The sequence below is a fragment of the Danio rerio genome, chromosome 12 (assembly GCF_049306965.1).
Source record: "Danio rerio strain Tuebingen ecotype United States chromosome 12, GRCz12tu, whole genome shotgun sequence".
NCBI lineage: Eukaryota > Metazoa > Chordata > Actinopteri > Cypriniformes > Danionidae > Danio > Danio rerio.
The window spans coordinates 25,000,001-25,017,593 of record NC_133187.1 but is presented as its reverse complement, the minus strand read 5'-3'; the positions used below and the strand labels follow the sequence as shown (position 1 = coordinate 25,017,593).

The 17,593-nt window shown below is 37.3% G+C and overlaps 1 protein-coding gene across 14 annotated transcripts in view; it reads left to right on the top strand.

The window, feature by feature from the left end:
• Positions 1 to 17,593, top strand: part of mpp7a (MAGUK p55 scaffold protein 7a) — a 207,739-nt gene that overhangs the window by 63,551 nt on the left and 126,595 nt on the right. For all 14 annotated transcript variants that reach the window (XR_012387476.1, XR_012387475.1, XR_011017326.2 and 11 more), the window contains 2 exon segments: positions 11,199 to 11,276; positions 17,173 to 17,253. Coding sequence is in view for 6 of the 14 variants with exons in the window: in XM_073917350.1 (XP_073773451.1) it covers positions 11,199 to 11,276; positions 17,173 to 17,253 (159 nt within the window). In the remaining 8 variants the exon portion in view is untranslated.

Sequence of the window (17,593 nt, the reverse complement as noted above, 5' to 3'; positions counted from 1 at the left end):
GTTTCATCTTTGGGTAGAGACTCAATATATCCATCTGCAATGTGACTTCAATCGACCGGCATGTTTGTGTGCGTGTGTTTGTGGGTGTGCGTGTGTTTGTGGGTGTGTGTGTGTCTGGGTTACTGCGTCAGAGGGCGGGGCCTCAGGTTTGAAATCTCCCGGGTTTGCGCGTGCACGTGAAAAACTTTGTTTCGTTCGTACGTCATGGCGAAACACCTAATGAGTCGGTATCAAGGCGACTCGTTTGAAGCACTATGAATCGACTCTTTTATAGATGAATCAACAGTTTTAAACACTGTATTCTTACAGATTTAAGCCTTAGCTGGATACTTCACTTCACTTAGAGCTGTGTTACACACTACATGGAGGGGAATTTTCAAAAACCCATAATATGGGCTCTTTAAAGAGCAGCTGGTGTCTGATTCTGATTCTTTATAATCCGTATTCTGCATCCAAAATAAATTCCCAGAGTAATACAAGACTTCTGCATTTAGCGTCTGGGCTCTGCGTGCTCCAGAGTCAACAAATGCATATCTCTATGCACACATACACACATACGCTTGAGTGGAAGTGTGTATTTTTATGCTTGCGCACATGTGCGTTTGTCAGGGATCCTGAATGTGCTTGGATGGAATGCAGACATATGCAGTTAATGTTTAATCCATAAAGGCAATGAAGTATGACATTATAGTCACAATTAAAACATTAGTGTTTGGTTACAGACACGAAAATGGGGCAAGAACTCATCTGAGCAAAAGTCGTGTATGTCTGAGCTCTTACACTGCTATTACACGATGGGCACCTTTTTCAACTACATTTTATTCTTTTTTTTCTCATGAGGAAAGTGTGCCTTCTGTTTCTCTTTTTTTTGGATCTCACTGTGTTCACTGTACTGAACTTCCATAAAACTGAATTAGCAGTTTTCAAGTATCACACTTAGTAAAATTGTGCCATTCCTCCTGCTTTGTGAATTCTAAAGCTGGCTATTGGAAATTAGAAATGCCAGACATCATTGTAAACACGTTTGCCTATAATTTATGCTGGTTCACATGTTAATTTAAATTTATCCAATACTTCTAATCCAATTAGACACATTTAATCCTAATTTTTACCAAGTATATCTATAATATGTATCTAATTTAATTTATTCAAGTCTTTTTAAGCAGCTATGAAACATCCCATTAAAGTGACTATCAATAGGGCTGCACAATATATCGTTTCAGCATTATCACAATGTGATCATTCAGAATAATCACATGGTAATCATACGCAATGTTAAGTCTGGATTATAATTTATCATTTCGCAACTGTTTTTTGAGCCCTATGACTGGATTTAAAAACAATTAGGTATAAGAAATTGTACCGTTTGACAAATTAATAACATTTTATTTAATTATTTATAAAATGAACACTTTGCTGTATTTTACATTTGATCATTCAGTTACTGGATACTTGTATACAGTTTGACTCCTGGGTAAACAACAAAACACTGTTTATTTAGTTGGTGTCTTTCTTTATTTATTTTATCTATGCTGGTTTATTATATTTGATGCATATACACTCTCTTACAGAATCATCCCAATCAATTTAAAATGATAAATTCTTTCCAAATATTCAACACTTCTAGTGAAATTGTATTTATATTGCAATATACATCGCAGGTTAAAAAAATCACAAATTTTAGATTTTTCCAATATTGTGCAGCTCACTAGCCACTGCATTGTAAGAACACTGAACAACCTAGCTCCCATGCAGCTTAGTCTAGAAGTTATGAAGAACACCCTAGAAATGGCAAAGAAACACTCTAACAACCAACCAGGATATTTTAAGGTGTGTCCAAAATCACATACTTTATAATAGTAGGGAATTGTTTATTTAATAGTGCACTACTTAGTTTATTTTGCATTGTACATGCAAAATTCTCCTATGTAAATGAATATGTCGCCCTTCTGATGGGTAAATGTGGTTGTACTCACGTTGACAGGTTCTATTTGATTAGTTTGGTCATTTATTTCACTAATTTTGCCACCCTTAAACATCACCTGCCAAACAGTTTGAATTTTCGTTTAGTAAAAATAAATGTTAGTGTTCATTTTGAAAAGAGGATCACATGAGGTCTACTGGTTTTTCTACTGGCTGTCACTCAAGAAAGTCGCTCTTCATTTGCATAAAGTTGGTTTCTCAATTTTGTTGGGTTGCTCGACATGCCCACCTTGTCGCCAACAGTCCCTGTCGCTCATGTATATGGAGGTCGCCTGAAGTCGCTTAAGCCACCTTTCCACAGCACATTTCGACATGACTGTCTGAATAGAATGTCGCACAGAATTTTCAGTTCTGTTGTGCATTGTGGGAGAGAAGCTGCTCTCACAATGTCTGGTATAAAGGAGTGCAAAAGCAAGTGCCTTTATTCTCTGTGCGTTCACCATGGTTGATTGAATGAATACTAGAAACTCATAGACCGCTAAAATTTTTGGAGGGAATGTGGAGCATATAACATAAGCTTTTATTTTTATTTTTTAGTACTCATTTATAAATAGAAAGGTTTTTTTTATTTTTTATTAAACTTTTTTTTCTGATGGAAAAATAATGAAAAACTCCCATTTCTCATTTCGCGCTCACGAACCTGCTTGGACAACACTCAAATATATTACATCCAGTCGGCCGGTTGCATACTGTCTAGTTGCAGGAGTTCAAATATTTCAACCTATCTGCAGCTCAAATCAGATCTGAATTTTTCACATATGTAGATCATCAGAATTCCACGCAACTTCTTAACCACTCTTCATTGGAAATTAATGACTTCCGGTCTGTTGGTTGTCGTTTTTTGTGTGCAGTGGAAAGGTGGCTTTACTCTTCATTGAAATGAACGGTCGCTTTGCTCAAAGTGTGAATGAGGCTTTAAAACATTCAGGTTTTTAAAATTACTTTCACATTTTGGGCTAAGCTTTCTCCTTAGAAACACCTTATAAAAATTCATGGCAACACTCTAGCAACGACCCAAAATGCACGAGCAACTGCTTAAAATACACTGGCAGTCGCATAGCAACATTTAAATTTATACAGAACACAATAACAACTACGCTGACAGAAAAACACCTATATAGCAACTAGCAACCTCCTAGCAACCACGCAAAATATCTAAATCAACTCAGATTAGCCTAGCAACCAAACTGCTTCAGACATTAAACTTAAAAATCAGTTTTAAAGTAAAAACCATGTTCAGACCTAACTTTGAAAGTTCAAGCTTTCTAAGCTAAGCTAAGCAAACAAATTCAAGTTTAATTTCTGACATGTCTTTATGAGGATTGTTTGCAGCAGATGTACTGGTTAATGTTAAAGGTTTGAGTTAAATAGGTGTGTGTTGCATCCATTCTATATGGTAAGGGTATGTGTAAACATCTCCATCTGACAGCCATCTCACAGTCAAGCCCATCTGTCTGCAGGCCATTCCTGTCTTGATCTCTGAAGGTCTGCGATCAGTTTGAGCGTGAGGTGATGAGGTGCAGTCAGGGCTGCTCAAACCTCGGAGGATCAGGGGTTACATGATCCAACTGCTCTGGTCACTGTGGGGTAATCGGAAGAGAAGAGGCTAATATCATTTCAACATTATGGATGTTAGCAGTAGCCCAGAGCAGAAATGCTATACGGTTATTATAAACCGTTGCCATTCAACTTACTGTTTCTCATGCAAATATCTCCATGATCTCTGTCTCATAGTAGCAGTACACATTTTCACCTGTTCTTTTTTTTCTCATCTTTGAGTCATTTATTTCTAAAATATGATCAGGTTGTAACAGAAAATTCCTGTTCAAATACATACAGTATATTTGTGGAGGAATGTTCGATTTCAAGATGCTGATGTTGGTAATACCCAACAATTTTGTTTGTGTCTGTTACTTTTAATACTCGGCAGCTCATTCTTTCACCTTTTCCTTTCTTCATTGTCATATTCTTTGAATTCCAGATCAAGTTTCCTTTCCTCGGTTTCTGTCAGCGTTCAGTGTAATTGTGTTTAAAGCTGTGTTTGTTTGGCTGCAGAATGCTCTTGGAGGACCTGGAGGCCAGACTGGCTGCCGTTTCTCTCACCTGCTTATGTTCTCCGCTCGTGTTTTGTCAAGGGCCTGTGGGTATTCTACGTCTGGTCCAAGAGGATTTAGACAGCGCTCTATTGTAGCATGTGATCTGAAGCCTGACCACAAAAATAGTGTGTTTACAGAAGCATTGCTTTTGTTTATTCAAATGTTTTAATATTTTCTTTACATTTCCAAATTGAGAGAGGTCAGCAAGATATGCTAGCGAATTAACTTTAGGCATTATTTTGTTCCAAAACTAATATTAACACACTCTTAAAGGGATAGTTCACTCAAAACTAAAAGTTCTGTCATTTTATGTCTTTTACATGTTCCAAATTGGGTTGACATTATTCTGTTGAACACAAAAGATTAGGATTGACTTCCTAATATTTGTTTTTCCTGCTATGGAACTTGCAGGTTTTCAGCTTTCTTTATAATATTTTTGTTGTTCATCAGAATAAAGAAACTTGCAAATGGTGTAAACCACTTTGTATTTTTATATTCTTTTGGGGGAATTATCTCTTTAAGATACACTTTTGTTTCTTTAGTGGAAAATAAAAGACAATTTCAGTGGCTTCTTGCAATGCAATTTGGAATGTAAACATAAATGGGCAAAGTCGTACTTGTAATACGGGCGACTTCTGAAGATATGCTAAGGTGTAATGAGTCTAAACAATACATTTTGAATTTTAGGTACATTTTTTTTAATGTAAAACAACACAAATTAATAGTTTTTTTTTGTTCCTTTAATACTTTAAACTCACTTTAAATGTTTACACAATAACAGGCCCTAAATGTACAAATAATGAACTTTTCATTCTCTTATGCGTAAACTTTTTTAAACCACAAATTGCATGCATTATAACTAGGGCTGTATTGCAAAAATCCACCATTGCGATTATTTTTTTTTTTATTCTGTGATTATATACTGCGATATGACTACAATTTCACTAAATGAGAATAACCACCGTATTTGGAAAGAATTTATATATATTTTTAGATTGAATAGGATGATTCTGTAGGGTAGTGCACAAAAATATAATAAACAATCCAGAAGCGTAGATGAATTCAATAAAGAAAAATATACAATTGACATAAACAGCGTTTAATTTTTTTCAGAAGAGCTGAACTGTTTTTAGTTATAAAGTAATCAAATAAACGAATATAAAATAATATTGCATACTCTTTATTTTATGAACAATTCAGTAAATTGATCTTAATTAATTTGTCAAAGCTACAAATGGTACAATGTCTTATGCTGGATTGCTTTAAAACCCTCACACATGCCTCCAAAAAAAAACAAAACTTCATAATCAAACATAATCCAGACTCAACATTGCATATACATTGCGATTGATCACATTGCAATATCAATGCTAAAACAATAAATTTTGCATCCCTAATTATAGGGATTATCATTAGCTTACCCAATTATATTTCAGCAGGCCGGGTTGGTAAATGGCATATTTCATTTATTTCGATCATTTCATTCATTAAGAAAGCTTCTCAAAGCATGGGCCCTTGACTGAAGTGTGACCTCCAGTGGACAATATTAGACTCCGAAATGAGACGCAGATTCAGAGCTCCACATGAGGTTATTAATTAGCAAATAATATAAATATTACAAATGTAAACATTAGATGAGCAGGTTACATTGTGATAAGCAATTTGGCTGTTTGCACCAGATGAAACAGGACAGAAATTTAAATACAGCCATTTAAAAGCACATACTATGCACTTACTCACAAAATAATAAGGTTTATAATCTAATTAATGCATATTAAACCTCTTTAACATTAGTAAATGTACATGCTCAGGGCTAGAAATTAACTTTTTTACTTGGTAGCACCGGTGCTCCCAACTTCAAATATTTAGGAGCACCAAAATAAATTTAGGAGCACCAGAAAAAATTTAGGAGCACCCGCCAAAACTGAATGAGCACCGCTGCAAATTGCTTTTTAAAGGATTTATTGTATTTTAAAACAACATCAATAGGACTGACAAAAAACAGAAACAACTATCTAACTAATGCTGCGAAGACATTGATATTTGTGTGCAATAATTCCAAAATGAATGTCTAATAATTAGGCCATAGAATATTAATGATGATGAAAATGACAATAATAGTAACAATGAATTACATTTCTCATTATGATACTGCCTTGAATGTGTATGAATGTAGGTTATCTGCTATAAAAAGTCTGTTACTTTATGAAAAATAATTGTATAGTTTGCATCAAACAAAAATGAAGCATTGCAATAAGAAATATTGATTTTGTACTGCTGTTTATATATGCATGTCAATTTAATAAATAATATTTCTGCTACAAAACAAACAAAAGATTATAATAAATCATTCAATTCAATGATGAAAGCTGCAAAGCAGTCATCAGTAAATAAATAAAAAAATAATATACACCTCAAAAAAGAATAGACAAAAGAAAGAAAGTAAAGTCTCACTTCTATCACTCTTTAAAAGTTTTGGTTTCAGTTTGTGTCAATTTAAAGGTTCAGTCTTTTGTCTTCTCATGTTTGTGGAACACCAGGCGAGTCAGCCGACCCAATTTATGAGCAGGCAGCGCAAGATTCTTGCGAATACCACCGGCGCAATACCGCTGTTTGTTATGAGACGCAGTTTCAGTGTAAACTTAGTAAAGGCGAGCTTCTTTGGCGATGATATGTACAGTATTAGATTTGACTTTTAGCGGACATTTGCGCTGAACACGCAGTGAATGCGACGCATGGAGATTCGGGCGCCTTCTCCATGAAGCGCGTACTCGATTGATCTCAGCTGGCGGATCATTATTCAGCACGTGACGTGTCATGATCGCTCTCATCTGCACCTCAATTTTAGGTGGGGTTTGCAAACCTGTGTGCTTTAAGTTTTTACTCTTCAGCCGTTTGCATTTCCCGTGGTCATAAAAGCTCCTTCCCTGTCATCTGACAGCGGAATAGCTTGAGTGATTGACAGCTAATATGAACCAATATAGCGGCAGGGAAGAGCGATTCAGCACGTTTTTACAAAAAATCAAAACAGGTTGCACTACAACCATTATCAGCAGTCGCACTAGTGCTCCCAGATATATTATGAGGTCGCATAGATTAATTTTCGGGCGCATATGCGACCAAAATGGTCGCAATTTCGAGCCCTGATGCTGAATCACTATGTGTTGGTTTTGTGTCACAGTTCTAAAATTGAATTTCAAACTATTTATTTTATTTTCAAAATATTTCTGAGGAAAAACTGCTGCTTTCAGTATTATGGCAATAAATGTCAGGTAAAATAGCATTCAATCTCACATTTTTAGCATTTAACACTGACTAAAGTTATATAAAGTAATGTTTCAATTTGAAGTGTTAGTTAGGACAAAAATATTCTTTCTATCGCTTGCCGTTGCTTTAATTTAGAAAACGGATTAAATGAGCCTTTAGGTTTGAGACTCACTGCTGTTGGTAATCTGGCAACCTGCACTTGTGTTTGTTATGGTCCAAGAATGCAATACCTAGTTCAGGCACTTGGTGTCAAATTTGCACACTGCAGCTTTAAATCATATATTGTGCAGTTTGCCTTACAGCCATTTTAAATGGTTCTCTGCTGTGCAAATTTTGTCCAAAAAAAAAGAAATGGAGTGATTGTTTATCAGTCTGCAAGGGCTCTGTGATGTAGTGGAATCATGCTGCACTAATGCCGGATGGTATTACCCTGATTCATTGCTCTCATTTCCTGCCCTCTCTTTTCTATGGAACGTGAGCTGTGATCAGTGTAAGGGCTCTGTAATGGATTTTAAACGTCGGCTCTCTGGCGCTCCTGTGTGGACAGGCAGGTATCTGGACAAGGGCCTGAGCTGTAAATAAAGGCGCCGAATCTCACTGATGGAATCTAAACTGTACAGAGCAAAAAGGCGCTCAGACGGCCTAAACAGATGTCGCTCCCTGGAATGCGCAGGGACTGGACAGTTACGTTCCATCCTTCACCGGATCCCACATTCCATTCCTCCTCCCTCCACCGAGTGTGTATGAGTCTATGTGTGCGACTGAGTGGATAAGAAATATTTATGTCTCTTTTCTTCGCCTGCGAGTGTGTTTGAGAGATTCCACTTCTACACCACTGTAGTAACAGACGGTGACCCTGCCTGGAGTTCAACTTTTTGACAGTTGCAAACGAAATGACTGAAAAAAGCACAGTTTGTTCGTCACTGGTCCTGACTCTGGTTCGTAACACAGCCAGGCTTCACCACATCACAAACGACTCTAGAGAAGCGGATCCAGAAAAATAGCATCTTTGGCTCTCTCTCTGTCCGGGTCGGTCCAGGCTCATAGTGCTTTACTTTCGCTTCACTATGACAACTAGCTTTTGGAGGAGTCATTTGTCTTCTCTTGATAAATATTTAGTCCCCTTGGTAGCAATGGATTTCTTATTCGCTGCCGTGTGCTGTTATGTAATATTTCGCAGGACAAATTCCAGTCTAAACGTGCTGGTAGCTTCTGCATGGCTCCTGAGCATGATGTTGTCCTGGTAACACCGCTTCAGTGAGAATGACAAGGTTGAACAGATATTTCACAACCAACACAACACACAGCTGTTTAAAACATGTTGAAAGGCAATCTTTTTTTATTTTTTGTGACTCCTCTTTGTTCTACACACTTTTGAGTGAATTTTTTTACTTAATTTTTACTTTTAAACTAATTGTGTTTTAAAAAATGTATTTATTTGTTATTTTACCTAAGTTTTTAGTATCGTTGTTTTATAGTTGTTGATGATGATTACTACTACTACTACTACTACTACTACTACTACTACTACTACTACTACTACTACTACTACTTCTAGTACTACTCTCCCTATTACTAGTAATATTAATCATACATTTATATATACATACATACATACATACAAACGTGCATACATACATTCTATGGGTGTCGAAATTAATTGTTTCTTTGGTGCACCGCTATGCAGATGCGGACAATTCAGTATCGGTTCAGTAACAGACCCTAACCAGTTATTTTTACAGATGTCATTTAATGTGCCATGTTACGATAAAACACTATGGCGAGGAAGGTGAGTGCGAGTAATTAAAATGCAGAAACTGCACAATTCACTGTGTGTTTGCTGAGCAGTCATTCACTGACACTGAAGTTAGCACAAGCCCTTATTTCACCCCCATGAAGAAAATGAAAGTAAACTCAATTTCTCTCTCTCTCACTGTGGACCTTTGACCTGTTAGCGTGATGTTTTCTTTCCTCTCGGTTGTTACAGCAATACTTGCGGATCCAGACCCGAGTGTGTCTGCAGAGCGAGATTTCTCCACCGTGTTTATTATGAATCAGCTGAGATCGTCACATATGTATATCAGTGTCACTTATCGGTGAATAGCCCCAGCGTGTTAGAGCTAATCACAGCCCTTTCTGTTGAGCACGTGACCAATCATAGGTGTTTGGGAACCCCCTGGACAATGCTCAAAAAACAAGTGGGATAAAATTTACGTCTGTTTATTTGTTTTAAGTGCTCTTGTTGTTCAGTGCATGTAATTTAGTTTTGTTTGATGCAGGGTGTTTTCTTTGAGCAGGTACAATTAAAGGTACAGTACTGCCTGTATTAAAGGACAAGATTGTATTACAAATACATATAAAATGCATTTAAAATTAAACATGTTAATTCTTGTTTTGGGTTAGGGTTATTAAAAAAAATTGTATATGGAAAGCATATCAATGCACTGAGATATTGAATTGAACTGATTCAATGTCATGACAATCGTAACTGAACTGTGAGACCAGCATAGGTTCACACCACTGATACATACATACATACATACATACATACATACATACATACATACATACATACATACATATATATATATATTAATAATACATTAATACACACATATTAATAATACATACATACCGGTTATATTACATAGAGAAATAATGTAGAATTTTTATTTCTGCAAATTATTTCTGTGTGAGCCTAACCTGAAAAGAATAATTAACCTTTTGTTCTTGTTGATAATAATAATTAGTTAAATTATTAGTTTATAAAATTTTATGCAGTTACAATTCACCTTCTTTAGTCTTGTTCAGCAATGAACAATTGCATTTTTATGGTTTATCTAAAAAAAAAAAAAAAAAAAACTATTATATATCTTTTAAAGGCTCTAAATTTTTTGTTAGGCTGCATTAATTGGGGCAACCGAAACCAGGAACAGCTCTCGAAAGACGTTATAATTTGAACGGCATCTACGCTGTTTTTCCTTATCCTGAGCTCTCCATAGTCTTGGGCCAGGCTGTATCCTGAGCAGATGCTGTGGTGGTCATGGAGCAGAGCATGAGACTGATTCCTGAAAGACCCCAGTGACAGACGAGTCTCTGCATTGATCCTGTGGGCAGCATGATCACCCGCCGGTGACCTACTTGTACCTGTAGTTCTCCACGATGGACGTCCAGCATTCTCCAGCTTCCAGCCCCTAGACTACAGCTCTGCACAAGAAGTTTGGCCAGAGGAGAAATGGTCGTGCCCAATTGAGCCTGGTTTCTCTCGAGGATTTTTTTCCCTTCACTTTTGTCAATTGGTGAAGTTTGTTCCTCGCTACTGTCACCACTGGCTTGCTTGGTTTTAGGACTTGTGGAGCTGCACAAGCTGCTCTTCAGTGTTCGGACTTTCAGCAGCAATAATTAAACCACACTGAAATTAACTAAACTGAAATTCTGCTCTGAAAACTGGACTGACAGTTTCAGTTCAGTAGAACTTCTATGTTAAGCTGCTTTGACACAATCTACATTGTAAAAGCGCTACAGAAATAAAGATAAAATATGAATTCAAATGATACCAGAGTGAATAAATGACTTTTTAATTATTGTGAGCAATTCTTTTGGCCGTTGTTGAACTTCATCGAAAAACCATCTGACTTAAGTGATGTGGAAAGTCATTTCAAAAGGAGAACAAGTTGTCAGAATATGTTTAAGGAGTACATTAAATAGACACTGGTTGTTCTCCAAGAAAAAAACTAATAGTTCACAATAATACCAGGAACATGCATTAGTAGATTAAACGAGGTCAGTTTAGATTTCCCATTGACTTGAAGTAATTGCTCTGTTTCCTGTTTTTCTTTTTCTACCTATTAGATTCATGAGAAGCTGCAGTGTTATGAAGACTGTGCACCGACTCCAGTACTGGACAGCGCCGGCTCACTGGCTGCAGACGTGAGTCAACCACATGCACACACTTCCTGTCAAAAGCTGAAACACTTTTATGCTCGTAAACTTTACACACTTGCGGATGGCTAAACGCACACACGCACAAAGTGTGCCTGTGAAAACGCATACACAGACGGCTCCCAGCATGTCTAGCTTAAGACTGACTCCAGGAGGAACTTGTCATTAAAAGAACGAGAAAAGATAGATGGATGTCTGGGGCAGAGAACACAAGTAGATGGGCTGCAGATGAGAGTGCGAGATGAGGCATGGAGTGTGTGTGTGTGTGTGTGTGTGTGTCTGTATAAGACATTAGTCATCAGTATTATAAAACACTCAACGTTTAAACTCTCAACGGCTTGCATAATGTAAACTGACTACTATATCAACATGGCCACATAGACACACACACACAGACACACACACACAAACCTATGTAAACTTAGAGGAGTTTACTCTGGATATGATCACAGAGGAAAGACAGAAGGAAAGAACACAAAGGCGATTCAGTGAAGAGCATCTCAGGTCAGCGCTGACATTAAGATGGACAAACACACTTTGAGTACCCAAAAGCATAGAAAGATGCTTCATCTGTTCAAACAAAGTGCTGCTTTGTGCTCAAATCTACACTCTCCACAAACCAAAGAGGAGCTAATCAGCTTTAATACACATCCGTTTCCTGATCACCAATGGCTCAGTGGGCGGCAGCAACCGGCCATCTTGTGTTTTCACAAATCTCCACTTCCGTTAGGGAACTTTAATATGAAGCTCAGATCCGCCCCTCAGATTTACACTTTCCTTCAGTGTCCCTACAGGTCCCACACACGAATAATCTGATATCTGTGTGTGTGTGTGTGAGGATGCGGTCCATCAAAGGGTCGAACAGCCAAAGCAACCAAATTACTCTGAGCCCCCTCCTGTGTTTTTTCAGACGTATCGTTTTCATCCATTGCTGTGAGGAATATACTGCGTGCTGCTGTTTTGAACGGTGTAGTGGGTTTGCCGCCACCGCTCATTCGAGTGTTAAGTTTCGCTAATGGAGCTTTAATTTATAGTGTAGCATAAAACGCCATTTTAACCTCCGCCTGGCCCAAGATGCTGTCTAAGACTAACACAGCAGGCAAGCTCCTTACACACACACACACACACACACACACACACCTCCACACGCACATAATCTAAATGGCAGTATATTCCAAAGCAGCAGGTGTGCAGTTCTCAATCTGGCCACATGAAGGCAGTAGAGAGCGTCACTTCCACTAACAAGTCTGTGCCTGAGTAAAAACAATTGCCAGATTACAGTCCTCATTATGTCCCGGGTGTCTTCCATTAGACTGTGGAAAAACGGAGTGCTCCAGAGCCTGCTGGATGATACTCCTCTCGGCTCATACCTCTCTGATGCACAAGTCTGTTCTTCTGGAGACGTCAGTCAGACAAATGCATAACAACTATGTCAGATTACACCGCAGGAGCAAAATGATATCCCTGATTGATTAATAGAAACCGCTTGTAGAGTTATTTTAGATGCTCGTTCCATTGCCAGGCACAATACAGATGTCACAAGCCAGATGTACTGTGATTTTTGCTGTCTAAAAGTCAAATCGCAGATCCTAATTTAGTTTCCTAAATTCTAATAGTTTTTTTTTTTGTAAGACCAAAGAAAAAAAAGAGGCTGCATAAAATGATGTCTTTACTGATTTAGTTTTTGGGCTACATTATTAATTTTGAAAGAGATACAATTTCTAGGCTGATGAACTTATGCAATCCACAAATGTCAGTAAATAGTGTAGTTTTTTTCTGAAAGTGTCTAGTGTTCGGGTACAATCAGGATGCATTCCTACTCAGTAGTTCTGTTCTCATGGTGGTTTTGATACGAACCAAAAAAAAAAAAAAAAGCCTAATTCATAGTTCACCTAAAATTCACATAATATCAGTTTTAAGACTGGACCTAAAAATACAAAATCATTTGTGGACTTTTTTAGGATCACATCCAGCACATAGTCAATCACGTTTGTTAGATATCATCTGTCAAGCCAATGTCTGAAAGTGGTGGAGACCTATCATTTCACCAGGTGTGCTCATTGACCTGTAATTGTTATAACTTTTATAACAATTAGTCTAATAACTATTTGCAAAATATTCCTTTTTGAGTTGCATTCTAAAGTTTTTGCAAAACTCCAGTGTTTCCATTATTTCATTGCACTTTCACTTTGAGCAATTCGAATGTTGTGATAGTAATTTAAAAAACTTTAATGCTTTATGGTTTAATTGTGTTTGTGTGTGTGTTTGTGTGTGTGTTAGTGTGTGTGTTAGTGTGTTTATGTGCCTTGTTTTTGTAATCAGTTGCATTTTTTTTAAGCAGCTGAAATATGCTTTTATAAAACATCAAGCTAGGGCTGCACAAATTTCATTTCAGTATCAAAATCACCTTGTGCGTATTAATATTCATACTGCAGGACGTGCAACATCGAGTCTTATTGAAAAATTGAGATTATAGTAGGCTATAGCAGCATCACAGTATAGAAAACATATGTCAAACTCAGTTCCTGCAGGGTTGCAGCTCTGCACAGTTTAGTTCCAAACCTAATTAAAAGTGCAGTAGGTGATCTGCCTAAATGCTAACTGGTTAGCATAATATCTTTCAAATACAATTCCTCCCCTGCTGTCCAAATCCACGCCTCCTGAAATCGTGAATGCGCTAATTAAAGATGACAGAGACCCACTAGATCATGTCATTCGCCAGTTAGAAAACTTTATAGTACTTTATAATACTACAGTTCTGAATGAAAAACTGAGTAGCATTGTAAACAATATAGGGAGCGTGTCACAGGTTGTCATTGTTTAAAAATGAACCAATGTGATGTAAATATAAAACCAACTTCAGCTCAGTAAAGCAGGCTAGGTGGAGTAGCGCTATATACTTATGTTTAGTTGTTAAGCTCAATAAAAATCTACATTATTGATGATGTAAAAGGACCTTATGAAACTGAAAATAGTTGCATCAAACTTTTGCCGGAAGATTTCAGTGGCTGAACAACACTTCTGTGCGTATAGCCCACTCCTAACAACACAATCTACATGAGCTTAGAGTGACTAAAATGCTTTCGAAACATAACATTACCTGTCTATAAGAAATACTTTAGCCACGGAGTCATCATTTGTACAGTTGTGTTAATAAGATGCAAAGCAATGTGTGCTCATGTTTCTCTTAAAGGAAATCATGTTATTTTTTTAAATTAATCTCACTTTGATTATACACAGCTACTCAGCTAACATGAAAACGACTGATATGTTTCCTAGTTCCTCTGAAAGGCCGCCCTTAAGTGACTGATTGGTCTTGTGTCATAATGTGTTGTGATTCGCGGATCGACTCCACGTCATGCTCGTACAAGCACGCAAGTTTTGTGCAAACAGTCAGTCAACCTCATGATCCCTCACTAAAATAACATCTGACAAGTGTCTGTAACGAGTGAAAATGGGGTGCGGCTCCTTTAAGAGAGAGTGTGTGTGTGCCATTATGTGTGTATTTATGTGTGTGCGTGTGTATACTATAGACTACCTGTAATACGAGAAGAGCATGTGCGCGGGAGCGATGTTTCTTTTTCTTTTTCTCTGATTCTCGGAGTAAGTTATTTTCTGTAGTGACGCTGCTGACAGAAAAATAAAGCACAAGATGTGGGATGCAACATGTGTGAGCCTTGATTGATTTTTTTGCTGCTACACGAGTTAAGTAAGCTATCCTGTACTTTTTTTTAAACTTAATGCTTACGTTGCATAACGTCTTTCACACATATCCGGTATATTCTGGTGTAAGTAACATAAATCGTTCACATATCTTTTGCGACTTCATTGTCTGAGATATAAAACGGATGGAAAAGCTGTCTATAGAGAAACAATGCAAAGTTGCGCGCACACAGAGAGAGAGGCTGCACATGCCGATGAAGAGTGTGTGTGTGTGTGTGTGTGTGTGTGGTGTGTGTGTGTGTGTGTGTGTGTGTGTTGACAGCAGTTTGACTGGTAAATATGAATTCGTAGCTAAATTGTTAGCGGTGGCGAACATCATTTCTCGTTGTTTACATCTTTGCTACAACATGAGGGTAGACACTATACATGTCATGATCAATTTTAACAAATAAAAAAACTTACAGGTCGTGGCTCAGAGTTCACAGCGTCTCCTTGGAGCTGCTCCATCTTTGAGGAGATTTTAACTGAATCCAGCACTGAACTGGGAGAGATTCTGGAAGCTGTTTTGTCAAATTTTGCTTGCTGTGTATTTTATAATTCTCTGGAACATAATTAATGATGAACTGTAAGCATTTCTGTCTTTGTGCCGTGTCCTTTGGAAGCCCAAACACAGAAACAGAGAAGCTCTGTGAAAATAGCAGGATGGCATTTTCTCTCTCTGCTGTAACATTACAGCGCCTCTGGCCACAGCCCTTAGTTGTGCAGTGTGTGTGCGCTTTAATAGTACGTTTGTGATCTCACAAGGCCCGGAAATATTTTTTTGAAAATAGTCCCCAAAATTTGTTCATTGTAGGCTTTGCTAAGCTAACTCTGTAAAAACCAAGGTGTCCCTTTGTTTTGAACTTTGAGCATTTTACATTAAGAGATGCTGTTTATGTTCACACAGCTACATTACACATCAACTAAAGTTTAAAATATGATATCGTAGTGGACCATCCCTTTAAACTATTTAAAGAAATTATAATTTTTTAATAAATTTAAAAAAAGATTAATGGATTTTAATTCTCATCTGATTAAATCATCTGATTAAACTACACAACTACTTTTAATTAGATTATTTATTTTTTGTATCTAAAAAACTGTTAGACTCACCAGAAAACCATAAATCTCTGTTTATATAATTTGTGTCTTTACTCTGTTTTTATTTATTATTATATTTTATCTACACTTGTAGTTTTTTTATATATATATTATGTAGATGCTCTCTACAAAATCATCCTAATCAATCTAAAATTTTAAATAATTTCTTAAAAGACATTTTTAAGTCATCTTGTGAAAATATTGCAAAAAATAGGCCTACATCATAGCATTGCACACACACACACACACACACACACACACACACACACGCATTTGATTAGTACACATTCACATGTGTTGCATACATCCTACAATTTATTTAGGACTACTGGATGCGTATTTTGCAATTTTTGTGAATGATATTATAATGTGTAACTTTATACAATACTTCTGGGCCACTTTACAATGTACATCTACAATAACATAGCCATGAAAGATTGATTACTGATATTTTTCTTCTCTTCATCCATGGATGACCTCTGCTTGATGGCATGTGTCTATTGTGCATAAGATGGAGTTTGTGTGTGTGTGTGTGTGTGTGTGTGTGTGTGTGTGTGTGTGTGTGTGTGTGTGTGTGTGTGTGTGTGTGTGTGTGTGTATATGTGTGTGTGTGTGTGTGTGTCACTAAGGGTCACTATAATCATTACTCAATTGAACGTCACCTCCCATTTGGCTGGTTACTGGATAAGTCTACAGACATCCTAAGGGAGTGATTCTTTAAACACCGATTACAGTATTTCAGCAGACTCACAGACACGTCCAGAGTGTGTAGGGTCAATAATAAGGTTGTGACCCAGGAGTAACACTTCAAATGGATCTGGGGAGCAAGCCCATCTCTCTTCTAGCTTAGAGAATCAGCAACGTGTCTCTGTGCCTCATTTATTCTGCGTCTGCACTGCTATAAATCCCTCAATCTTTTAAACAAACACACACACACCTGCTACCTGCCTCACGGGAGACATACTGCAATTATTTTGAATATATGTGTGTGCATGTCTTTGTAACCAATGCATGTGTTCATGGATGTTATAGATGGTCATTTTGTTTCTGTTTCTCTTACTCTTACTCTCTGTCTCATCAGTTGACGGAGGAACTGCAGGCAAGAAGCGCAAGTAATGAGATCAGAGAGCTTGTCAAGCTACTGTCCAAACCACATGTAAAGGTAAGAGGAGTAAACTAATAATAACATTAGTTACTACTGTTACTATTTTTAATTGCTATTATTACTAGATCGTTATTTTATCATTAAACTAATTATTTACACTTTTTAATTGGTACATAAGCATTTATTCAAGGTATAGCATTTATTTAAGGTTGCTGATTCGAGCTTCGGCTGGATCAGTTGGCATTTCTGTTTGGAGTTTGCATGTTTTCCCTGCGTTCGCATGGGTTTCCTCCGTGTGCTCCAGTTTCCCTCGCAGGCCAAATACATGTGGTACAGGTAAATTGGGTAGGCTAAATTGTCCATAGTGTATGAGTGTAAATAAGTGGGTGTGGATGTT